The sequence below is a fragment of the Plectrocnemia conspersa genome, unplaced genomic scaffold (assembly GCF_051122295.1).
Source record: "Plectrocnemia conspersa isolate PC_06_02 unplaced genomic scaffold, ASM5112229v1 ptg000005l, whole genome shotgun sequence".
In the NCBI taxonomy this organism is placed as follows: Eukaryota; Metazoa; Arthropoda; class Insecta; order Trichoptera; family Polycentropodidae; genus Plectrocnemia; species Plectrocnemia conspersa.
In genome coordinates, this window is record NW_028277169.1 from 15,291,962 (window position 1) to 15,318,224 (window position 26,263).

General features: G+C 37.3%; 3 protein-coding genes across 3 annotated transcripts; 1 reads left to right on the top strand and 2 right to left on the bottom strand.

Annotated features, from left to right (window-relative positions):
* Nucleotides 1-1,899: 1,899 nt before the first annotated feature.
* Nucleotides 1,900-3,375, bottom strand: LOC148234924 (uncharacterized). Its single transcript, XM_088186020.1, has one exon. It carries the CDS (start codon nt 3,373-3,375, stop codon nt 1,900-1,902), a length of 1,476 nt encoding a protein of 491 aa, XP_088042146.1.
* A 793-nt stretch (nt 3,376-4,168) lies between these two features.
* LOC148234925 (MIT domain-containing protein 1-like) lies at nt 4,169-5,258 on the top strand. Its single transcript, XM_088185848.1, has 4 exons — nt 4,169-4,391; nt 4,460-4,698; nt 4,765-4,967; nt 5,038-5,258. The coding sequence occupies exons 1-4, from the start codon at nt 4,265-4,267 to the stop codon at nt 5,198-5,200; spliced, it is 732 nt and encodes a 243-aa protein (XP_088041974.1). The 5' UTR covers nt 4,169-4,264; the 3' UTR covers nt 5,201-5,258.
* Nucleotides 5,259-5,690: 432 nt separating this feature from the next.
* On the bottom strand, nt 5,691-24,442 carry Sbf (SET domain binding factor). Its single transcript, XM_088185963.1, has 37 exons — nt 24,381-24,442; nt 23,957-24,078; nt 20,512-20,753; nt 20,323-20,439; nt 20,035-20,254; nt 19,061-19,302; nt 18,737-18,990; nt 18,399-18,590; nt 18,085-18,330; nt 17,906-18,017; nt 17,654-17,838; nt 17,453-17,588; nt 15,294-15,415; nt 15,115-15,221; nt 14,837-15,002; nt 14,670-14,775; nt 14,464-14,598; nt 13,467-13,653; nt 13,142-13,284; nt 12,916-13,085; nt 12,702-12,850; nt 12,356-12,638; nt 12,184-12,292; nt 11,920-12,125; nt 11,647-11,849; nt 11,208-11,575; nt 10,945-11,127; nt 10,709-10,885; nt 10,436-10,642; nt 10,160-10,347; nt 8,766-8,913; nt 8,422-8,703; nt 8,133-8,355; nt 7,934-8,060; nt 7,794-7,873; nt 7,611-7,693; nt 5,691-7,544 (listed from the first exon to the last, which is right to left on the bottom strand). The coding sequence occupies exons 2-37, from the start codon at nt 24,009-24,011 to the stop codon at nt 7,452-7,454; spliced, it is 6,246 nt and encodes a 2,081-aa protein (XP_088042089.1). The 5' UTR covers nt 24,012-24,078; nt 24,381-24,442; the 3' UTR covers nt 5,691-7,451.
* Between the last annotated feature and the right edge of the window lie 1,821 nt (nt 24,443-26,263).

Sequence of the window (26,263 nt, forward strand, 5' to 3'; positions counted from 1 at the left end):
GTAACGTGATAAATGCACAAAGTGATATATGTATACATCATTTTCATTAATGTTACTCGTGTTCCATATTTGTATACTAAATTCATCAGCGGCTTTATCTCGATTTAAAGACGAACCATTTTAAAATTTAAATAAATTTTATGCTTAAAATATACAGATTCGAGTTTTTTTGTATTGACAGCTGTCAATATTCACGCGTATTCAAAATGGCAAATGTTAGTTTGCAATAACACATTTACGAAATGGATCGCCTAACCACCGCTCACCGATGCCATTTAGCCCAGTAGTACCTATTATTATCATTTTACCGTCATAACAAATGCTTTTTGGCAACAATGTATCGCTACCCTTAATCGACATTGAACGGTTAGCACAAATATTTTTTTAACTCTATTCTTTTTTTACTGTTGTTCAAATTATAGAACTTACAGATCGAGGTTTATCTGTATCTTTAAATACTTTAATAGCTTTCCCATATACACATAAACACAACCATTTTTATATATTATAGGAGTATATAAATATGTGACTTTTTTGAGTAATTTTTAAAAAAGTACTATGACCGGGAACTAGGTATTTAATAAACAAAATTGCTGTATATGGGACGAGGAAAATTCTAACGTGCTACACACGAGAGACCATTAGATGCCCAAAAACAGCCTTACTTTTTTGAAAACGAAGAAAGTCAGGTTGAAACAATCAATGGTGAGCGCTATATACGCATGATAACCGATTATTTTTGGTAATAAGTTTGACACATACGGGGTATTTTCTAATTTTTTTTAATATTTGAAGTTTTGAAATCTCTCGGCATACGCGACTGAAACTGACAGTTTTAAAATAATAAGGTGGTATCTGTCTTCTCGGACTGCGACGTGGACTCCGCTGCTGGATTTTCCATTGCCGGTTGCTCGGATTCGGGTTGGAACGGTGCGCTCCACTGCAGCCAGGATCCTCGGGTCGTGTTAGTGTCTTCCGGTGGAGCCCGTCTCAGGTCTAATACGTGCCGCGGTACGCCATCGACAACTACATTGTTCCGCGATGCGATGTCCGTCACGTACCCTGAAGTCCACTCTTCCATGCACGACGGGCGCGTAGGCTTGATCAGGACTCTATCACCCACCGTGAAAGGTGATTGCACTGGGGATGGCTCGGGCCTTGGTGCTAAGGGGTGTCTCCATTCGTACTTGTGTAGCAGCCTCGCTGGGGTAGAGTCCTCCTCCGCCGCATCTCTAGCTGCTATATTGTACCAGAAGACGGCCTGGAGTGGAGATATCTTGCTCCTAGCTGCCGTCCTCTTTATCGTCCTATGGTGCCTCTCTACGATGCCGTTTCCCTGCGGTCGGTACGCCGCTCTGAAAAGACGCCATGCATTCCACTTCTCGCACATGACCGCCGTCTTCTCTGATCTGAACGACGTACCGTTGTCCATCAGCAGCTCCCGTGGGGGGCCCCTCTCCAAGAATGATTCTTCAAGGTGCTGCACTATCTCCGTCGCGCACTCTGATTGGAGTTCTCTCCAAATGCCGAATCTGGACGGACCGCAGTCTACGATCGTCAAGAAGCGACGACCCTCGTAGTGAGTCACGTCGACTGCCAGCCTCGTCCAATTTTCGTTCACGTTGAGCGCTCCAGGTTCGTGTGTGACCGGATGAGGATCGATCGTGCGGCATCTAGCGCATTCACGCACACACTTCTCCACTTCTCGGCGCGTTATAGTGCGGTCCACCATCCGGGCAAGTTGAAGGCTGCGATCTACGCCGAAGTGGTGCAGCTCGTGCAGATCCTTAACAGAGGCAGCACAGACTGTCTCGCTCTCTCTCTCTCTATCCAGCTCTTCTTCACGCGCGTCAGCGCATCCGCTTTGTTTTTCTCTGATGCGACGTGGTAGACGGCCACTTACAATCCGTACTCGTCGTAGAGCTCTCGCAGCACGCCTATTCGTCTCTTCACCAGCATCTCCGCTGCACCGGATGCTTTCGCTCTCGATCCCGCTCCGCAGGCCGACCGCAGCCAACTCACAACGGTTGCCGAATCTGTCATTATGTCCAGTCGCTGGACTCCCCATTTTATGGCGAGATTTACGCCCCTCACGACCGCGTCTAACTCCGCAACGTTAATGTGGCTCGCGTCAGTCGGCTTCCTCAACCATGCTGCGTCTTCGACGATTTCTCCACCTACTTCAAGCGCGACGCCAAACGCAATGGAGCTTGCGTCACACCAAATTTTGGCGTAGGCCGTGTTCACTACGCCCCACGGTCCTCGCACCGGGTCCTCCTTACGCACGCGCTTCACAATCTCGCCAAGCATACGACATGACCTCCTGCCGATCGCGTCTTCCCAGGCCTCCCCTTCGCACGCTCTTTTGACGTAGCTACACGCCACTCGTAGCCAGTTGCCTACTGGGTAGTGGCCAACCAGCCTTCCGCATATAGAGAACAATTCTCGCCTGGTCATTGAAGGTCCTCCCTCTACATCTGTCACTATGTTTCCCCGCCTGAACTGCAGCCGTCCGCTTCTGTCTCTCTCGATGCGGAGTCCCAGCGCTCGCCCTCCTTCCAGGCTCTCGGTAGGTTTGGCCTTAAGGCCGTACGCACTAAGAAGCGCCTCAACTTTGCAGACTTTCACGACGCTCTCGTCGACGATTATGTCGTCGATGTAGCTATCCGTTCCCCGACGCACATCTGGGTCTTGCGCCAGCACATATTCTACAATCTTCGACATAATTTTCGGTGCGTTGCTTAGCCCAAAACCGAGCCTTGTTAGGCAGTAGGTGCGCCCTCTAAATCGTACGAGCTGGTGCTTCCAGAGATCTTTGTGAACACGCACCTGCAGGTACGCCGCTTGAAGATCGATCAGCTGCAACGGCTCTTTCATACGCCTCCATTTCCGGAGCGTCTCGTCGCACGCCGGCGCGTCCATCCCAGGGTTGCACCTCACCGCGGCGTTCAATTCGCGGTAGTCCAGAACCGGTCGCACTTTGCCCTTATTAGGCTGCGCCACGGCCATAAGCGGCAGAACTCCGCCTTCTTGCCCTCTCCACGGTTGCAGCAGGCCATCGTCGATCCATCTTCTTACCTCAGCGTCGAACTGCTCCCGCAGCTCCGGTCGGTCAGTGCTTCCATAGTTCGGCACCTTGTTTCTCAGCAGTGCCGGCTCGTCCTTCCACTCCCACTTGATGGTCCATGCGTCGCCGTAAACTCCGCTTCGAAATCGCCGTCTTGAATTATCGCCCGTCACTGCGGCTGCGGATATTTGTCTCCCTCTCGGGCGGTCCTCCCAGAACTGCCCCGCCGAACGTCGATCCCTTCCTTCAAGCGCTTGTACGCCGTTCTGGTCGATGGTCATTCCTCCTAGCGACGCGATGACGTCCATCCCCAGCACCACGTCTGCCCCCGCAAACAGTTCGCCGATTATTAGGTACGACGTACGAACACTTCTTCCGAGCACCTGTGTATCCGTTCGCACTGTCCCGACGCACTTAACCCGGGAACCGTCCACCGCAATGATTGACACATCGCACTGCGTCGTCGCCCGACAGAGTCCCGCGCGCATCACACTTCGCGAACACCCAGTGTCTATGAGCGCCCGCACTCGCCGTCGACCGACAATTGCGTCAACGATCGGCAACGCCGCTATTCCCGCACCGAAGAGGCCGCCGACGCACCAGCCCCCCGCAGCCCGTTTCCCGGCTTCTTGCAACCCCTCGAGACGTGGCCTTCCTCTCCGCAACGCCAACACCGGATTACTTCAGCGGTCGACTGCGCCTTATCTGCGATGGCCGCGCAGCTTCGCGGCCATCTCCAGCTTCGTGAACCACGCGTTCACGTCGCCCTCGCCGTCAAACGGCTTCACAACGTCCACGAATCTTATCTCGCCCGCCATGACACGACTGTCGAAATAGCTTGTAACGGGACCTCTCACTCCCGCGGTCTCCGACCAACTGAACTCCCGTCCACGTGCGCGTCGCCCCTACACCGTATTGGCCATAACACCACATAAACCTATAATACATTTCTTAGCATAATGATACTAACACAAACACAAACATATTTCAGTAAATATGATTTTTTAAATAGGTAGGTGGTAGGTAATAGTTTTTAATTTTAGGACCGCAGTAAAAAAAATATTTTATACACTAGCAACATTTTTCCTTATGTTATTATTTTTAAAGTTTGGCAATACTTTTACCGTGACATTTCCGTTGACGTTTGTTATATTCCGCTGAGGTTAACATATCGAATGAGATTTTTAAGTATCAAAAATGAGTATCGAAAGTGCTGCAGCGACTATTCTCCAACGAGGGGTGTCCTTAGATACTAGTAAAAGATACACTGAAGCGTTGATATGCTATCAAGAAGGATTGCAATTACTTATTGATAAAATTAAAGGTATAATCAATGTTTTCGAGTAACTCAATATGTAATATACACAAAGATCATTTTTTTATATTTACTAGATGAAAGCGATGCCCAAAAGAAATTATATTTAAGAAAAAAAATCGAAGATTTCATGAAAAGAGGCGAAGAAATTAAAAAGATCGTTGCTGACCAAAAAGACTCTGGAAATTTTCACGAACAAATTCATATAAGTGAAGATTCAATAGGCCACAGTTATAACACGCTGTTTGGTAGGTTCCTAGACGAAGATGTCACATATGTCAAAATTGAAGACGCGTATATCAGAAGTTTCCATCAGGTACATAAAAATATTTTATTCAATAATAATATTTATAATGAAAATTAAAATATGATTGTGTTGCAGTGCCAGAATATTTTGAGACTATGCGAATTACTCGTTAAAATGTGTCAAAAATTAAAATCGATTGATTTAACCACATCTAGCGACAAAAACATGCTGACTGATGATCAAAACATGTGGTTCTCGCAATTAAAAGAAAATTTATTAATTCATAAAATTACATTTGAAGTCCATTTTTCACCAACGTTGCACGACAGACAAATTATGTATGTAAATAAATAAAAGTGCCGTACAATTTGATTTTTTAATTGTTTCTAACTTTTCTTTATTTTGCAGATTAAGTAGCGGTTGGATAATAAAAATTGGCAGAGGATTAGATATATACAAACCTCCCAAAAATAAATTTACTCTTGGCATTTACGAATTAGATTTCAGACATTGTCATCAAACGACGGTTGATATTTTTCACTCTAAAGATGTTAAGCATAAATTTTTATAAATTTTATATAAAAAAATAAGGTGAAAAATAAAATATTACTATTTTTTTTATTTTACTTGTTTAATTAACCTTATCATTAAAATTATTTTTAAGTTATTCATTAGAAACTGACTAAACCGAATCTTTTGTCTTGGAACAACTGCTTATTGGTGGTGTGATGAGTGTAATCTTTCAATGCGAATAGCATCTGTTCACGCCATCAAGAAAATTGCCAGTGCGCTTTGGGCAGCTAAAGTTGCTATCAACCTAAAATCAACTATTTGTAATTTCAAAAGAATTTAAAATATACGAGTATATTTTTAATAAAATAGATTAGCTTTGTACCATCATTGTTTGTTATACGCAATGGGAATCCAGAATTGATGCAATTAGACCCGAATCCCATACGGACCCTAGTGTTTTACTATTTTAAATAATGTTACGTACAATCTTTTTTTTATATTTTATTTAAAAGTAAGGAAATGCGATATGAAATAAATAAAAACACATATAAGTGACAAAAATATTTAATATCAACATAAATAAAATACATTACTAAGCTAGTTTTAAAAAAATGCAAAACTTATGTCAACAATTTTACATAATGTATAAAGGTAAAAAATAAAATAATATGTTACACTTTTGGCACATTCACTTAAAACCAACCGTTTAAGATCATTACGGTTTAAAAAAAGAATCTGAAATTAAGTTATTTTTTTATTGCGTAAAACGAAAAGAATGGAATGACACTGTAAGAAAAGGAATGAAATAACTTAAATAATATCAAATAAATTAATATCTGCATATCGAGAACAAATAAATGAGGTAATAATGGAATTCAAGTTGATAAATACTTTTATTATTACAACGATAAATTAGAATCGTTATATATTTATGAATACGCATTAATATACTATTTATAAAGTATATTAAAAGCGTTAAACATTAATTATGAATGTTTAAGCGCTATCCTAAAATAAAATAAAAATAAAAACATAAATCTTTGGAATTGTGATTAATTAAAACGTTATTTATGGCATTCATTACGATAAACGAATTTTACAGATTGTATGAAAAGAACAAGAATGAGATAATAAAATAGGAAACATTCATCAACGTTAATTAACATATTAAGCCCTAATGGTAATAAATTAAAACTTATATAAACAAAAGCATAATGGTTATTATTATTAAATAATAAATAGCAACATCCTATCTTAATGAAACTAGTTGTCATATATTTAAAAACTCACTGGGAACAAAATTAAATCACAATCGAGTTTCTCAACCCAACTCTACATAAACATTAGAGATTCTGTAACAACGTTGATAGAAATTTATTCAAATAAAATGTTAGAATCAAGAAAAAAATTCACTCAACAAGAATAAAATTTCAAAATAATTACCAATAAAACAATCTTAGTTTTATTGATTGAAAAAAAATGTTATTTTAGATATGCATTTATATGTGTATTTGTACACACAAATATACACAAATTAATATTAAATAAATAACAGTATCATACGCAAAAAATTAAATTAAGTATTTTTATATATACATATATAAATGTTTAACTGGATGGACTTCATCAGAAAATATGTTTCATTTTGTTATTATTAACCATTTTTAGCTAATGACATTGACTTGCCTTATTTACAAGCAAACATATTTAGGCCATAAGCTTCATTTTATATAATTGTTCCAACACTTTAATGATATGCTAATTGTACTTAATAAAATATATCCTATGAGTCTCAATTACGTTACTTTCATATATATAAAAAAAAACTATACAGCCTCACACGACTTACAATAATAACATGTATATATATATTTTTTTTAGATAAGATTTACAAATTAACACATATTTACAAGCGTATATAATTTTCTATCTTAAATATATTAATGTTGGCAATATTCGAGTTGATAAATGCCAATTGTAATCAACAATTTTAAATCTCTCTATAGGCAAGTCATGTAAAGTATAATAAAGGACAAGAAACAACCCTAACGATAAATTTCAACGGATTTTATAATGAAACGTGATAGAGGAATGTTAATAAAATAATAACAATAATCATAGTGTAAACTACTCTTTAAATATCACTACAATTATTGCACACTGAAGATGATAGAAATTTAATCATTTCGACACAAATTGACTTTTAAAACCTTGTTATTCCATAATACGGAAGCACCCTCTTAACGAATTTCATTATTACATTTAGAATATAAATACACATTATATACACAAAATGAGTTAATGAGTCATTATTGAAGACACGCTTGTAACTTTTCGATCCATTCTTGAGCGGCCACAGAATCGACAGCGCAAAAGTTGAAAGTTCTGCGACTCGTCTTTAACTAGAGTAAAATATTCAATAAACAACATATATTGAAAGATAATATAATAAAATAATTATAGCTTACATCAAAGAATGATTTATTATCGGTTTTCTTTGGTGGTCCGGGTGCTGGCGGCACTGCCGCCACAGACACTACTTCAGCCAAATCTAGAAAATTAGTGTTGTTATACGTGTCAATAAAATATTCATTCAAGTGGCTTCGGAAACGTTTTTAAAATCAATAATACCAGTATCATTATTTACATACCTATGTGACCTTTGCAATGTGAATCTTCAACAGCATCGTAGTATCGCAATTGATGCTTTATCGAATCCAAAACGAACCATCTACAAATATAATATATGAATTACTACTACTCCACACAGTATATAAAAATAATCATTTACCTTTGTTTCCAACCCTTAAGCAAATTGCCTCGTTTGTATAAATGTCCCTCATGTGTGCGATTTTCGGCAACGTTTGAACTGAATTGATCGTAATACTGTTGCGATGATGTTTGAAGAGTTGCTACACCTTTGTTACATAAAAATAGTATCTTAAGAATAAGATCAATGAACTTAATATTATATCAAATAGATAACTCACTTGAATTTACAGATGGTGTATCCTGATGGTGCAAAGACGACGGTTGATCTGAGCCGCCCGCAGAACCCAAAAGTCCTCCTCCTGACATGATTCCCATTCCTCCGGAGCTATTGTTCGCATTTCCCACTCCACCGCCAATCTTATACTTTGTACAAAGGTCAGGTACATTGGCGACGCACCGCTCGTGACAAGTGTATCCGCAGTCCATGCAACGTACGCCAGTCTACAGCGACATAGACGACAATGTAAGAACGCAAATAAATCACAAACACGGTGAAATTAATATTACCTTTACGGGTCCCCAAAGCTTTTGTTCACAGAAATCGCACTGAGTCGGTGTGGTTTGATGAGACGGTGCAAATCGGTGAGGGTGGGACATGATCGTACCTCCTCCGCCCATTCCTCCGCTATTTGACATAGCACCGCCTCCGGCGCCGATGTTGGATTGTCCGGACGCAGGAAGAACTGGTTGAGTGGCTTGTCTCGCACGGACCAATATATCTAATGTTGAACGTTTATGGGCAGCTCTTCCATGTGAACGTACCATGGCAGAACTGAACGAAGCGTTTCTCTAAAAAAGATATATATATGTTTAACAACATATTTATTGCTTTAGATAAAAAAAAAACTTACAGCAAGTTCGTCCGTTGTTGGAAGTTCTAATTTATCCCAGAGGACCCTCCATTTCTGCGGCAGATGACCTAATTCCAACTGTAAGCGCCTAATTTTCTCTAAAAGACGAGAGAACGAATCCGGAAGGCTTGCGGCAATACCATCGTAGCTGAAACATACATTTACATGAAAACCCTTGATTTTTTTTGCGAAACGAACTGAATCCCTCAGTGCTTAGGAAAGATTTACTGCAGTCATCTATTGAACAATTGGTTGTGTTTTATGCGTAATAATCATCAAGTTCAAGGCTTATGTATACTATGATTCTATGATATATTATTTTATAGTAAACATAACAATTTAGTTCTACACTTAATTATTCTTCTGACATAACATACGAAACAACATTGAACCCATTGGGCTTTTTCAACTGTTTTATAAGAATGAATTGATTAACGTATAGATTTGTAGAGGAACTTACATAATTGTCCAGTAGAAAGTGACAAAAACATGAGAAAATCGTCATATTCGGAATGGTTCTGACAGTAAATTTCCAGACAAGATTTTTGAGAACACTAGTTTTTTCAGACATAAATTATTCAGCACAAAAATTTATGATTGTATATAATGTGAAACATAAATAAAAAAAACATATAATAAAAGGTTGAGAACCACTGAATTTGTCTCATCAATAAATATAGGTAACATAATAAAATAAAATAAATATATTTGAAAAAACTAAATAAAACAATTAAAAAAAAACATAAAAATTAACTCACTACCACAATGTACAGACTTAGTCATAATTATGGGGCACCATTTAAAATGGTGTGTAACTCTTTACAAGTGCATGGTCTGACCGAAATATTTTACCCATAATTTTGAAAACTAAACAAAGCGATTTGTAGTTTATTATTGCTCAGTTGAGTTTTAAAATTGGATTGAAAGTCTTATTGTTCAATCTCGCCTATATGACCGTTATGTTCAGTTGCGTTATTTCGACTTTTATTTCTCGTTATAATATTTTTTATTTAATAATTTATTTTAAATATTAAATAAACTTTTAAAATATGCTAGAAATGTTGACATTCACTTGAATGGATTCCTACAGGAAAATATTTCCAAGCACAGACCAATGCTACCATCCGATTTCAGAAAGAAAACGCTCCATGCCATACTTGGAGTAAAAGCAGGGGTTGGTTTGCGTCAAAGAGTTTAACGCTTTAAGAATGGCCTGCATAGTTACCAGACCTAAATGCTAGAGCATTTTTGGGAAAAAATAAAAGGAATATCAATCAAGCTTTCAAAAAAAGTTAATTCCAAGTGATAAAAAGTCCATATTTATTAATAGACTAATCAAACCTTTTCAGGCTTGCTCAATATACGTCATCTGAAACATAAGTTAACATACTAACCCGGCAGTTACAAGTATTCTTTGTGATTCGGACGGGAACGAGCATCCTTCCGCCGCGTCTTTCTCTTCTCTTCTGCACTTTTCTTGCTGTAGCACATCCGGCTCGTATGGAGAACCGGAACTCAGTTCTTCGCTTGTATAATATTCCCAAATATCCAGACATGCGATGGAAGATTGAGGACGCAAGACCTATTCATCAAAACCAATACAACTCATTCATGGTCTGTAAAATATTAAGTAAATGCTTTAACAGTGCAATAACTATTTTTAATATTACCGGATGCTCAAAATCAGGTGTGTACAAAAAATTGAAAAATATCGGCGATCTCTGATGCTGCTTCTCAATATAATCGAAAACTGATTGACCGAGAGCCGTACTACGTTGCGATCCACCGCCGCTTCCGATCATCCCACTGCTTCCTAATCCACCGATGCCAGGATAAATAGACTCATCGTCAGATCCTCCAGGTCCGGTCTCCACACACTATTTAACAGAATATTAGTTAATTTCAATCGACAATTATATGTATATTATAGATAAATTAATTACCCTTTGTCTCGAATTAAGAGAGCCTCTTTTATCTTCGGCAGCGGCAATGCCTAATTCTTCCCGTTGGGCTTCCGATTCCAAAAGGAATGTTCTGAAGCGACAAGACACTGAGTGATATGCTAAGAACCTGATATAGTACTCATTGAATTCAAACGCCAATGGAAATTGCTTTTGTATCTGAAAAAAATATTAAAATCAAACAACAGTCTATGAGTTGAAGGCGAGATTGTACGCACTTGATGGATGATGTCTAAGAATTGAAGAAACGTAGGCGTGAATCCAGCCTGTGGTTGCGGCCCTATGTTACTCCTTAGCGGAAAGCGGTGTCCGAGAGCCAACCATTCCTTTTCGATTAACGTCCGGAAACCATCTAATGTTCTATAAACGGGATCTAAGCATACTTGGGCTATAGATGAAACCTGAAATATTAAAAATTGTATAATTGAATCTTATGATCTTTAACGAATCAGTGTATAAATAAGTTTAATATGATATAAACCTGTGCTGTTACGTCGCTACCGTCTTCGAGCGATAAGCAAACAGAAGAGCCTTGAGCGTCCAATAAATCTACGACAGCACCGCTGAGCTGCATCAAAGTGCGTATCGTGACCAGCCACCCGGATTCTTCAATTAGTTTATAATAGCTATTGTCCTGGATGTCCAACGGTCTAAACATATCGGGATCAGGACTCGGCGGAGGCTGCGAAGGCACACACGCTCTCAACAATTTCTTAAAGGCATGCTTGGACGTTCTAATATCAGGATATTCGACCGGCACGGCTTCGCATCCTCGTATCGCCCAACTGCCACCTTTCTCACAGAGAACGTACAAACCGCAGCGGCGAGAACTTCCACCATCGCCGCAAACTAATAATTAAATCGAAATATTAAATTTTTTTTTTAAATAAGATAATATAAACAAATCGAAAGATAAATACCGGAATCTGCATCAGTGGTCGAATTGCGCATATGATCATGACGTTGAAGAGTACCATTCTGTATATCGGCTTGAGAGCCTATTCGGCGATCTTTTAAAGATCCCCATCTACCTAACTGACGACTACTGCCACTGAGATTTGCTGCGACTGACACACTGCTACCCCCGCCGCCTCCTTTTCCGCCACTACCTCGCGGAAGGACACTAAAAAGTATATAAATAACATTTGATACGCATATAACACGGTTACTCTTGCTATCTGTTTCTTACTAACCTTAAAGTTCCTATTGCCCTAGAAAATGGATTCGTATGCCGTCGAGCAACGTCTGGCGTAGCAGCTGTTTCATCAGATGCACCGAGCAGAAGAGAATCAAGGCTCAAAGACGATTCGGATAAAGCCCAACCCACAGTAGCGCCAGTGGCGCTTCCCCCGCGCCAACTAGCACGACCGGCAGATAATAACGCACAAAGAAACCGTTCCTAAAAATTATATATATTAAATATATGTACTTCAACTTATCTTATTTAATTGTAATACCTGTTCTAAACTGGACGTCGTTTCAGTACTACCAGGCATTGAAGACTGTTGAGACGGATGGCTCGACTTTAACATGCCGATCACCCCTTTGTGATGACTAGCAGAAGATCTGCAAAAATTAATGTTATAATAGAATATAAAATAATAAGATAATATTTCAAATAATAAATACCTAGCTAGTAAGGCTCCGGTTCTCGGATGTCTCCAAGTGAGAACTGGTATTCTGCCATGGCGGTAGCACCGTGCGAATCTGCGTATCGAATCGTCAGTAATGTTCGACGGAACAGCAAAGAGGGCAGGATAACTATGGCAAAATGCATAGGCGGCGTTGATCGTGCAAAGTCGGAACAGATCTGAAGTCAATCCGAGCCTTTGCCAATCGCGAACGTATCCACGTTCTGCTTTTCGGCCTAACGAACTGCTCGTCATGTTGTTTCCGACGTCTAAATCTTCGACTATAATAAACAAATCATTAGTTTTGCCTTTTTATATACATATAGGTATGAGGCAATTCTCACTTGACAAATCGTCTGATGGATTCGACATCGGCGCAGTCAGAGAACGAGCTCCTGGAGACGGAAGCACATACTTCTGACGCTTTCCAGATCCTTTTTGCTTGAAGCCGGCTCTTCGAGCGGTTTTTAATAAAGTTTTCTTGGCAAGTCCTCTACAGTTTCATAGCATATTAATATAACAAAACCAGATTAATCAAATATGAAGAATAAAACTTACTTCAGAGTAGCGTGTTTTTCTCCCTGTGAATGCAAAGAAACAAGAGGCGCCGATGGTCGAGCTCCAACGAATGCGAAATGCTGCAGCGGATGAGGCAGATGACGAAGGCGACCTATCGCCTTACGGAATTGATCGGACTGCTCGCTTGTCACTTCTTCGTCGAATGCGACCTATGAAATACACAAGTCAATTGTGTTTCTAAACAAAAAAACATTCTCTTATATACCTTGATGAGTTGGAAACTGCAGGATCGCAACTGTAAACCGTCTTGAAGACACTGATTCAGATGTGGCATGTACTGCATCCTCACTTGCTTCTCTTTCGTTAAAGTGGTAATGGGGAACGCACGAACAACCGTTTGCTCACAAGCTTTAACATAATCAGTTAAGATGAACAATAATACAATTTAAAATATATAATTACGATAAGAAACACTGAGGAAGAGGAAGTTTTTCGACTAGATGGATTAGGTTTGCAACTATAATGAAAGCTTTTCATGTGTATCGGAGAGGTGATAGATGGATTATTATGTAATTGTTAATAACATTTACCGTATGGATCACAGGGAGCACCCTTAAATATTACTCTATAATTTGTGAGGAATAGAGCGCCTTCTGCCGGCAGCAACGGCAAAAGAGCGGCACCTCCGTCTTCGCGCCCATCGGACACTAGAAAAGCTCTCAATCCTCCGACCAAGATTGACTCTCCGGATATGAGACACGGACATATTATGCGTGGCTGAAAAATATAAGTACATACATTTATTTTTTCAGAGCATGATTTAAATAATTATACAAATAGGGACATGTTAAAAAAATTGTAAATAATTCTTTAACTTGTTTTAAAAAATGAATTTGTCTAAATAAAATAATCAACAAGGAACTCTAAAAACGTTTTCATTATGTACATTACATTCGCACACATTGCAGAAGTACTATCTATCTTATGTTAACCCTTTGCACTCGTAATCGTTTTCGTACTAGGTATGTCGCCAGCTCGGGAAAAATGAAAAATGTTAAAATTCTTTTTAAAAATTAAAATTATAGTTTAAGAAGCCCTGATCTAGCCTAAAGAGAGCCAAATAATGTTTTATTTTTTAAAACTTTTTTTGGTTAATAATTATTATATTATGTTATAATTAATTATTTTCTCTCTCTTTCGTAAATATGTTAGTTTTATTGATATTTTAAAGATTCTGTATTTTGCTGAGTGAAATAAATTAGTATTGATACCGCCCATTCGTATTAAACACTATTTTATTAAAATAATGACCATTTATTATAAATAGTAACAACTTGTATAAAATACTTATCTTTATACGTGGCGGGAGTTAATTGTCAGGGGGGTTATTGGCACGGGGGGTTAATTGTCTGTGGGTTAATTGTCGGGGGTTATTTTTACGGGGGGTTAATGTCTAGGGGGTTATTGTCCGGGGGGTATATGTCCAGGGGGTATTTATCCTGATACCACAATTTATTTTAATAATAAAAGTTCATCGACATAGTTAGTATTTTTTATATTAATTTTATTATCAATTTATATTAATACTTTTTGAATTGGTGGCAGACGCTTGCTCTCACGGCTAACTGCCTCGAGAATTTCCATATGCATATGGACTACTCCTGGTACCATTTGATGCAAACTACGAATGTGGTCAGTAGTGACGCCTCCTTCAGTACACACCTATAAATAATAAACATAAGATTACAATGTTTAAATACGAGAGATGTGAGTTTAGAGAGAGAGAGCATTACCTTGTCGACAAATCGTGACACCATTTTGATTACATTTACACCAACATCACCTGCTTCAGCTTCTTCAAAACCAGATTCAGCATCGGCACTATCGGATTCGGCAACACTATAAATAAAAATATTTTTAATAACAATCACAAGTGATCAATTCATTATTAGGATTTTACCTATTTGTTATAGAATTGCTGACTCTTTCATCATCGTGATGGCGAGGCACGTCCTGTCTCCGTCCCGCCTCCAAAGGCACAAGTAAATACACCATTCTATTGGCGTAATGTATTGCTTGACTGTAAATAGTTGACTCTTCGCTTTTAATGAGCTCTTGTTGTTTTTCTAAAGTTAATTAAAAATAACTATATACTATGAATACAAATTAATTCATACAAACTTATGTTTTAATTTGTATTTAATAATCCAAATATTCAATTTATAAAGGCATTTTTACCCGTATCAATATTTTGCCACAAACGCATTTGTTCAGCGGCTATTTCTAAAGCACTGGGTTCTTGTGATCTCAACAAGGTATCTGATAGAGGAGCTTCGGGAGAGTCTCTATAGACAGAATAAATAGCGATCAGTTATTTTTAAATTTGCATATAAATATCAACCATTTCAAATGCATACTTTGGACTCGAAGCTAAATGCTGTTGCAAATAGGACGATGAATAGAGCGATTTAATTTCACGTTGAACGTCTTGATAAAAAGCTGCCTCCCAGAATTGTTGATTTTGCCAAACTGGATGTTCCTAGAACACAAAACATTTTTATTAAGGCAAAATTATGCAATATAGCATAAAAAACACACTTAAACTTAAATTTAACTCCATAGTAGGATAAAAGTGTATAATACAGATATCAGGTTGTCTCATAAGTCTTTGCGTTATTTTTCTTACATTTTTAAAAATGTATAACTTAACTTAAAATTAACGATAATTTCAATATTCTTTCAGTGTTAGTTAACAGTAGTCATATCAATGATGCTATTTAGTAACAGGATATTTTTTGTTTCGATATTTTAAACCCTAAATCCACAATGGCAATGGAGATAAAATAATCTCAATTAAAGCATATTATGTTTGATGAGTTTCAACTCGGTCATAATGCCATTAAATTTAGAAAATATCAAATGTGGTTCCAAAAATTTCTTTCTGGGAATTTTGACAACAAATACCTACGTAAAGCCGGGTAGTCCTTAAAGGTTGTTAGTGAGGATATTAGGCTGCCATCAAAGCAGGTCCGAGATTAACAATATAAAAGCTCAACGGGTCGCTTACATCAGTTCACAGACAATTAAAAAATTAGGAAAGGTGTTTGAGTCGAATTGTTACTGAAGATGAGAATCCTTTACTCAAACACGCGACGTAAATGGCAGTGGTTGGGCGCGAATCAACCCCGAGAACAAGATTACACCCCAATATGATAATGTTATGCATTTGATGGGATATGAAGGGCATAATTCATTATGAGTTATCATAGGCAGCCAATTACAACAGACACATAGTGTGCTCAACTAATTTGTTTAAAAGCGACTCAGACCGTAAAAAGACCTTCCTTTATGAATTAAAGTAGGGTAATTTTACACTAAGTCTACAGATGCGTCACTGCATAGACGCGTATTCGTCATTGTACGCTTGTTGTACGCCTGCTTGCTGCGTACATATAAACTAATGAAACATTATTTGACTTCCCACCTCACTCCAAGCTTTCTCAGTAATATTCTTTCTTGCATAATCTGCAAGATTACTATTATATACACACTGGTACTTTTTGACAATCTGAAAAAATTTAGCAGCTGAAATTGCCATTGTTTTCTACAATTTCACGCAGTTCGATAGTTCGACTGTCATCATGAAGCTTGCGTGCAGCGACGTGAGCGTGACGTTGCAGCTCCGTCGACAGTTTCGTTAGTGTATATGTACTGAGCAAGCAGGCGTACAAGCGTACAATGACGAATATGCGTCTATTCAGCGACGCCTCTGTGGACATTGGGCCTAAGACAGCGCTCGCCCTCATGTATCCAAGAAGAACATAGCAAATATCAATGGATTTTCTCGGGAACTCCTTTCTCACCCACCGTATTCTTCATACATTGATACAAACTGGAAGTTTTAGATGAAAAAATATATTTTACAAAAATTACATTAAAGAATCTATTGCTTTCAAAAATACATTATTTTTCGAATCTGATATAAAAAAATGATTTAACATGTGAAGAATAATTGTAGAAAAAGATGGAAAATATATAATTTATTAAAAGTATTACACGTTTTAATTTTTAACTCATTTAACCCACACCTTAAAAAACAGTAGGTCAGTTTGCAAGGTGTGAAGAAGTGCCGATGTAGTATGTGAAGATGTAGTTAGACAATTTGAGCGAATAACATAGAAATCATTAGGTGAGAATAATTTTTCATCTGCCTAATGTAATATTTTGACTTTTTATTACAATATTTCATAACTAAAAGGTTGAGTCAAATAAAAACCTTAAAAGTGCAGTTATAATTCAAAACACTATTTTATTATACCATAGTGTTACATATAGGTTACAGTATGAATCAGGAATACAACAAAGACTTAAAATTTGTAACATGCAAAAAAGTAAAATTCATCATCGAATAAATAATTTAAATAAAAAATATTTAAGAAAGTTTAATAAAGAATTCCTAAGATGTAAGACCGTGTTTACCGATGACTAAGCAACTATCAAATAAGACAAAATTTGCAACATAAAAATGTAGTTTTACCCCCATGCCACTCTAAATAAAGTCTTTGATTTGACTAACCTGTATGCACATATAAGCAAATTGAATAACGCCGGTGCATAGCTTCCTACAAAATGCAGTCGCCAATGGAAGCAGTGACGCGGCCACACCTTGTTCATCCATCGCAGAATCATCTTGAAGTGCGCAATTCATTAATCTATTTAAAAAAAATAATAGCCATAAAATAAATAACGACAATTAGACTATGAGTATCTAACATACCTAACGACTAAATCAAACTGTTGGTGTTGCAATACTGCTTTATTTCCTAGTACGTGAGCAGCCAGTTCAGCGCACAGTGCTCTACGAGCACTCGGCACCCGTAAAGCGCGCAAAGCAGCTGGGAAGGTTTTACGAGCATCTGCTATTTTATTTTCGAATATACACGTGACACAATTTTTCAAAACCTGTACACGAACATATTGTTAAAGTCAAATGCACATTAAAAATATCATATTATAAGATATTAAATACTTCAAGTCTCCTAGCCGAGTTCGGTAAGACAAGACCTAGAGCGTCCGTCGCCTGATTTGGAGCCACACCAGCTGGAACGATCCGAGGTTGAGCCAATCTCATTGACGATAATCTACATATATATATTTATAATTAGATCCATAAAGTTTATATGAATACATACTTCATTATTAACATACTTTGCTCCTAAATTATTCCTAGAGAGACCTTCATCTATGATGGATTGTATGCGATAGCCGTCCAGAGTTGGAAAGGGCGGTTGATGAATTCGAGCCGACACACCTTCCGGAGGTCTCAACAATCTTTGTTGATAGCCTTGAGAATTTGGACTCTCGTTAAACATAAGTTGTTTCGCTAGTTCTTGTATATGAATTGCTTCCAGGCTAGGATCTTGAGCTTCCATTTTTAATTGTTCCGGCATGTTGCTGTTGAAATCGAAACAACAATGATTAATACAATCTAACTTATGAATAATGGTGTTTTATGGTAAAACCTGTATAGTTCGTCCCAAAAGTCGCAGACACGCCATGGTGGACCTCTTTCAGCTACAAATGCGTTGAAAAACATGCAGTCTAGCAAACGAGTCGTAAACTGACAACTTCCGAGTCCCCTCGCGCCGAGGAATGCTGCACGATGAAATGCAATTACGGGAATCGGGTTTATGCGTATGATTGTTAGACACGACCTATAAAATATAAACATTAATTTAAATGAGTACTGCTATAAAAAAGCGAACTATAACTGTATTAGATGTAGAGAGAGAGAGACTTATTCGACACATGCAAAACAATGTTTTAACCGAGCTTCATTATAAAATACTTAAAACAATACCTATATCCCTGCATTAATTGAGCAAACAATCGCATGAATATAGCTCGTATGTGTTTATCCAGAGTGACTGAATCAGGCAGCGGCGGTTGAGGTGGAGGTGGAAATGCGCGATCTGCTATCGTCAATCCGGGTTGGAGTGCGGCTCGTAACGCAAACAACGCCCTTGACATTAACGCATCATTCGGCTTCGGAAGCGTTCCACCGCCTGATATGAACAGAGCTCCTCCATCTAAATCGGCTATTATGACGTCCATCTATAAAAAAACCATGTACATTTACACCATGATTATAAAATATTGATTGTATTTGACAATTGTAACTTACGAGATCGTCTAATTCCTCTTCGAGTGACGAATGAACGCCCATTAAAAATGGCGTAGGTGTATGCAGGACTTCGGCCAACGCCGCCGGTAACAAGGGGATGTAAACGTGAGCGTATCTGAACGGAAACATGAGAGCGGATAACGCACGGCAGGCATCTGAAAGTCTGGAGTACGCCCGAGACTTAAACAAGACCCGCTGTTCGGTCATGACACCACACCACAGAGTGACAACATTTTGAATGCCTGAAATAAACAATTTTGTTAATATCTTTAGTACAAGACAAGCAGTTTCTATATGTAAGATGGAATAAAATGTGGAAGGTACTTGATGATCTCGAAATTGAAGGATAGAATTGTCATTTAAAAGAGTTGAGAGCGATCAACATTTTGGCACATATTTTAACAGCAGATAAACCAAAACAATCTAAAAATGCAACATTTAGAGATGGAACGTTATAAAACAATGATTTGATAGATTGAGAGTGAGATGAAAAATTAATTTTGTTCACAATAATCAATTTTGACACGTGTTTGTTGGAAAAATACAAATGGCTCGTATTTTTCGAGTCAGAATTTTACTATGGTCGTGGTCAGAATGTAAGCTGAAAGAATAAATAATAGGTCAGAATTTATACTAAATGGTAAGAATTATTTTAAATGGTAAGAATTTTGAAATAATTATTGAATTATTATGTAAATTGTATTTAGCTTTTATTTTACGTAAATTTTACGGGGGCCTGATTCAGGATGTTCTAATCATTTGATATTTATTCTTACCTTGAATAATACAATTATGACCAGACTGTATAAAATTCTGAACAAGATTTGATTTATATTCTGACCCAAAATTGATTTAAATTCTGATCATTTAATTTGTTGCCAATGCAAATTGCATATTTTTTTAAAATTTAGTTAATATTTACAATCAATCTTTCAACTTGATTGAGTTTTTGTTCTGTTAAATATCATTCTTACCCATAAGTTGGAACAGTAGGCAGACAGAGTTGTACGTAACCGGCAATGAAGGACTGTAAGGTGGTTGCAAAGCTTGTCGATCGCCAGCGCCAATACTAAAACGTACTTGCGGACCACCAGGTGAAGGTACCTGAATACAACCCAAAACATTGCCAACCAAAGTCTCCAACGGAGCACCGATGTTTTCAACATACACCGTGTACATAATACCCAAACAGTTCTGTAAAACAAATCATAATTAATTCATAAAAAGCAGTGCAATTATTATCAATGATAAATCAAGCTTACTCTGAATGTTTCGATATGATCTAATCGCGACACCAGCACAAGGCACTTGGGAGCATACATAATACTGTGGTGTGCAATTGCAGGCGGCGGCCTTCCACTTTCGCCGGGGTCTTCCTCCTGTTATAGAACATACAATAAAATAAAACATTTCATATTAATTTAATTCAAATATCAATTTTATATACTGACATCGTCGGCAGGTTTGGTGGGCGCGATGTCAACGGTTTCATTGAAGCATAAGCATGCGCAATAGTGACGATTCGCATCCACGTCGGTGAGCACCGCGACAAAGAACCTGGGCTCTTGTCGTGTTCTGGACAGCGCCCAGCCTTGCGGTTGACAAAACCACTCGATCCCATCTATGAACGGAGTGTCGTCCCAGTTTTTCTCGGGAAACCTTTGTAGTATCACTCCAGTGCTTACGCCACTTCCTAAAACATTATTAACCCGGTCAATCAAATTTTTAATCAACACATTCTCGCCTTAAATTAATCAAATAATGTCAGACTACTTGTAAAAAAAGCATGATGTCATCTCTATTATGATATATTAACCAAGATAAAATAAAATATTTTAATGTTACGTTATTGTAGATATGTAATCTCAATATAGGCGTGATGAGCTAGGAATTCACTTAACTTAATTGAATCAGAACGAATCTTAATAGATCAATTTAATTTATTACGGAATATTCTATGTATATCAGTGTTACATACAAATATTATATAGCTATAAAATATGAAAATGTTGCATTGTGTTATATCATGTAAATTGTGTAAGATTTTTTTTAAATTATATATGCAAAAAATCTCTTAAAACACATTTTTTGAGACTGTAACTGTCAACTAAAATATATACTATATTTCACTAAAAACTTATAAATGAAACACTAGTGATATAAATATTTTATACAATGTAGGTAGCTAATTCGCATAAATGTAACATTCATTTTACTCAATTGACACCACTTAAGGTTGGTAGCCCTATTATGCTATTGATGGATTTGGGTTCATTAAAAATGTGCAGTAAAATGCGGTTGGTTAAGAATTAATTCAAAACATAGTAATTGAGACACTTTTTAAGATGGAAATGAGTTTATTTTCAGAATTAATTGTTTTTCTGGCGATTTTCCTTTTCTTGCAAACGGCTTTAATTCAATATTTGCTTTACCTTGTGATCGGTCACAATGACAGCTCAAATGCGATAGGAATTAGCTTTAGAGATGGATATTTCTTTCATGATCAATTTTATTTTTCCAGCTCACAAGAAAGGTGTGTTTTTTTATTAAATTTATTTACCATTTTTTTATTATTATTAATCATTAACTAGCTAATTTAATTTTTCCTAAATTATTATAGCTCGTGTTTTACCAATTGTAATAAAAATATTGTGGTGAAAAATTGCATAATTAAATTCAACACAATTTATTACAAATCCAATAATTAGTCATTAACATTTATATTTTTTTTATACATTTTTTTTAATTTGAAAGACATATTTAGTGCGAGCGTTGATGTGTCAACAGTTTATTTACATTATTACTAAATGATGTATTTAAAATGTACATGCAAAGAGCGATTAGATTACATAATATAAACAGGATGTACCTATCACGTCCAGAATGTGCTTCTCTGAAATTATTAAAGACTATCTGTCACTCGTCTAACTAAGGGGTAATGTAGAATATTTGTTGAACGTGTATCGAAATGCATATTTAACATGAATAACCATTTTTTCTGCTCACTCGTCAATCATTTCTGAATTGCAACACGCTTGAGAATTGATGGTGCAATTATTTAAATTTTACTTGATCACTCGGCAACCCAACAATTATAAACCTTCTCGAAGGAAAGCATTACCAATACTATAAATAATCGCAGACATACAGACAGAAGAGAATATTTCTTAAATATTATAAATAAAAAAGAAGCGGTTATTAAGATACACCAGAACAATAAACAAATTGACCTATAAAGAACCCATTTACAAATTTAACAGAAAACAATAAAAGTACTGGTCGATTTTATACCGACCACTGTCACACTCGGCTTGCACACATATAAGGCAAATTTGTTTGATACTTGTTTATTATCACAGCGTCTGCCACACTGAGCCACGATCAAATTCAACAGTTGCAAAACGTCCATTTGCTGTTTAAACCCAAACCTAACCTAAACGAATATTATAACGGTATAATGGTTAATTTGTTTAGGTTAGCTTTGGGTTTGAATAGCAAATGGACATTTCGTAATGGTCAAATTCGAGCGTAGCGCCGTGATAATAAGCAAGTACCAAAATTTTGTTTAACAAATTTTATAATTTTAATTTTAATATTGTGCGACCCACAGATTAAAAATCACTGATAAAATAATGTTAACATATGTACCAATACAAGTCAAAACATTTGATAAATTTTTGTTTTTCAATTAAAAATATGATATTTCGCAGGGCGAAAAAATACACGTTACTTAAGCGTTAACACGACTTTTGCGCATGCGCCTAATTGCTTCAGTATATGTGTCCAAGCGCAGCGGTGGCCGGTATGAAATCGACCAGTACCAAAATAAATAACCAAAACTTCTTGTCACAATAAATAAAAAAAAAGTAGCTTTAAAAACACAAGTAAAAAATATATTACCGGCAAATATTTTTAGTGAGAACAATAGCCCTGCTGTTATTCATCGATTTTAATATTTCATATTGATTTTTAATATTTTTGTAAAAGCTAATAGTAAATTGGATTTTAAACATTTACAACATAAAAATCTACATTAATTTCACTATTCTATTAACTTTTGGTTTATCAATACTCGATTTGAATTGGCACGCAAGGGTTAAAAAACAATACATATGAATATATTTGAGTGCATTCATATATACTGAATTTCGATAAAATTTATCAGAGTTTCTCAGCCTTTTTTCCCATATAAAAACAATTTTTTAATAAACTTGAATTTAAACGGCTAAAAAGGTAAATATTGACACCAAAACATTGTTTAATAAAATTTTGAAACTTTCGATTTTTATTTGTATATGGCATATATGTATGTGTACTTTTCTAATTATGTTTTGATTTTTAATATCACGTGGAATATATTGCAATTATCATATTATCTGTGAGTAATAGTTTTTAAAACATGAGAAGAAAGATGGTGTTAAGGGAACATTTGCTCCATTATATAAAAAACAATAAAGTTGTGGTTATTAATAATTAAATAAAGACATTCTACATTTGGATAAACCGTTTATTTATTACGTCTAATGAATGAATTTACGTTTACAAACAATTATGACTACACTACACTAATGTGAATAGATATATCAGCTTTCTACAATTTCGCATGTTGCATTTGAAAAAAATTCTTCAGCAAACTTTTAAACAAAAATCAAATGTCTTTGGTAATGCGATAATTACATTTGACCATAAAAGGTTAAGGATTACTTTGAATAACTGCTTATTATTAAAATAAATTGCTGCAGTTCATTTGTTGTGAATTTTTAAATATAATAATAAGAGTATTTTACTATTATGCTATATAAAACTCGTTATTGTCTATTAAACTTTATCTATAGGTAGCAAGACCACTATATTTGATAGTTCCAGAGCCGATAGTTATAGCCGATTTAAACTTACTCTCTTTTTCCCTGTCGTATCCGACGATGACAAAATAATCGGCTAGCCTCGCCATCGTAGCTCGATCGTCAACGGTCGCTCAGCGACATCTTAAAATCCGTCGCGATGAACATCTTCAACGGCTGCAAGGGCAAAGATTCTCATAAAAATTGTGCAGTCTATCGATCTTCGCTCGAGACGCGAGCGGTCGCGAAAACGCGATTTATAATAGATTCAAGATATTTATAGATGCGAATAAAAGAGATGACGGAATAGCACTAAAGTGAACGGAACAGTTCGACGGTCGAAGGTTGCGACCGCTGCGCGTCTCGGTCCCGCAATCGAAACGAAATGCTTTAAAAACGATACCGAACGAAGTATAGTGGGTTGTGATCGAATTTTATAATCGCTAAATAGCCAAACGAGCTATTTACGAAGTCGTTACCGTCGAGCGTCGACGCCCGCCGCTTGACAGCTAACCACCGGCAAACTCCTTTGATGTGACTTGCTGCTCGTTAAATAAAAACTGCTCGTTACTTCGAACTTGCTAAATTCATTTTTAAATCTTCATCGCTTTCATTCTTATTAAGTACAAATAATTAGCAGAGCAATATAGCGTCGTGTGCAAAAAATCGTCTTAGATAGCAAAAATATTTTTCAGTTACACTTTTATCAACAGAATGTAACTAATCGAATATTTTTTCAAGAAAACTTCATATCAGAAATATTGTTAGATAAGATGGCTTCTTACAAAGGAAGGGACCTTATTTCTTTTGCAGGAAAAGCGCTTACAATTTTTAAAAACACTCATATCATGCACCAAAAATAGTGTCTTTCAAAATAATGCAACTGATATTTTTAAACCCCATTAAAACTTAAAGTTATAGGAATAGAAAATAAAACTATTATGCTTTTAAAAAATTGTAATTTACGATATGGGGGCCTATTTATTCAATATGGCCAAAGCTACCTGTCGATATTCGATACATTTTATATTACATTTTATACATATGTACATACTCAAATCAATTAGTATAGAAATTTATGGCAAAGAAAGTTAAGTATGTACGTAATTGTGTTTTATGTGAAAAACGTTAGAAATTTAAATGTTTAAGTAGATTCCACTCCTGACAATCAATTCACTTTAAATATTATATATATAGCACCTGAAGATAATTTACCAAATGATAGATTTTTAATTTTTCTTGAGCTAAAATATCACTCAGGGGAAAACATGACTGATTCATTGTTTAATTATCTTACTACTGGGTTTGGCGTTGACTTTAGAAAATGCCGAGGGCAGTCTTACGACACTGAGCTCAACATGGTTGATAGGTACAACGATATGTAACTTTGGGCGTGCGTACGTCTTGTTGACGTAGCGGTTGACCGCTGACTGACCGCTCACGCTCCGTCGCTCGCCTCCCCCTCTCTCGCCCCGCTACAGTACTCCCCTCCAGTGAACTAGCTGTGAGCAGTTCACGATTAAGGCGAACCCAAGACGAAATCTTGCAGGTGGCCGGGTATTCGTAGAGTCCTGGTCGGTCTTGATGTCGTGGGGGGCGGGCTGCGTAGCGTTGCTTGCTCATCCTCGGTTTCCGGGGGTAAAAGGTTGATCTCCGGCTGCAGCGGTGTCAATGAAGTCTCGTTCGATGGGGAAAAGTAGTGTCCCACGTAGCCTTCCTGTGTATCTTCAGGTTGGATGAATGCAGGCTTGACGCGATCTATTGACACTGCAACACTTTTATCCCTGATCTTTAGCATCAAGACCCTTTCCGTACGGGAAAGCACTTCGTAAGGTACGTCGTAAGTTGGGCTTAGCACGCTCTTAGCTGATGCCAGGTTCTTAAAAACAAACGTTGGTGTGCTTCCATGCTGACGAGGATTCTTAGGGCGTAGAGCTGCCATCTTAACACGTAAGTTGTCGACGAAATCTTGCGGTTCGTTGGGCGTAGCTCGAGTACCCGCTGATACGAACTCACCTGGCAACGAGAGTGATTGTCCGTATACTAACTCAGCGGTTGATGCTCCTAGGTCGTCTTTCCATGCCGCCCTGATCCCAAGTAAGACAAGTGGCAGGATGTCCGTCCATTCTTCTCCGTTGTGGCAGGTTATGGCTGCTTTCAGTTGCCGGTGAAAACGTTCCACCATGCCGTTCGCCGCTGGGTGGTATGCCGTGGTTCGAATGCGGGCGGTACCCGTCAGACTCTTTAGTTTCCTGAAAAGTGAACTCTCAAATTGCCGGCCTTGATCAGTGGTAATTCTTACCGGCGCGCCAAATCTCGCCACCCAACCGCTGAAGAAAGTCTTGGCAACCGTCTCTGCTGT

What these genes read in the sequence shown, in the direction of transcription:
- Sbf (XM_088185963.1), bottom strand. Translation starts at nt 24,011, where the DNA reads ATGGCGAGGCTAGCCGATTATTTTGTCATCGTCGGATACGACAGGGAA. An exon ending in AGCAATTCTATAACAAATAG is followed by an intron (nt 14,776 to 14,836) that starts GTAAAATCCTAA and finishes TTTTATTTATAG; the next exon opens with TGTTGCCGAATCCGATAGTG. An exon ending in GCAGTTTCCAACTCATCAAG is followed by an intron (nt 13,086 to 13,141) that starts GTATATAAGAGA and finishes TGTATTTCATAG; the next exon opens with GTCGCATTCGACGAAGAAGT.
- LOC148234924 (XM_088186020.1), bottom strand. Translation starts at nt 3,375, where the DNA reads ATGGACGTCATCGCGTCGCTAGGAGGAATGACCATCGACCAGAACGGC.
- LOC148234925 (XM_088185848.1), top strand. Translation starts at nt 4,265, where the DNA reads ATGAGTATCGAAAGTGCTGCAGCGACTATTCTCCAACGAGGGGTGTCC. An exon ending in ACTTATTGATAAAATTAAAG is followed by an intron (nt 4,392 to 4,459) that starts GTATAATCAATG and finishes TATATTTACTAG; the next exon opens with ATGAAAGCGATGCCCAAAAG. An exon ending in ATATCAGAAGTTTCCATCAG is followed by an intron (nt 4,699 to 4,764) that starts GTACATAAAAAT and finishes ATTGTGTTGCAG; the next exon opens with TGCCAGAATATTTTGAGACT.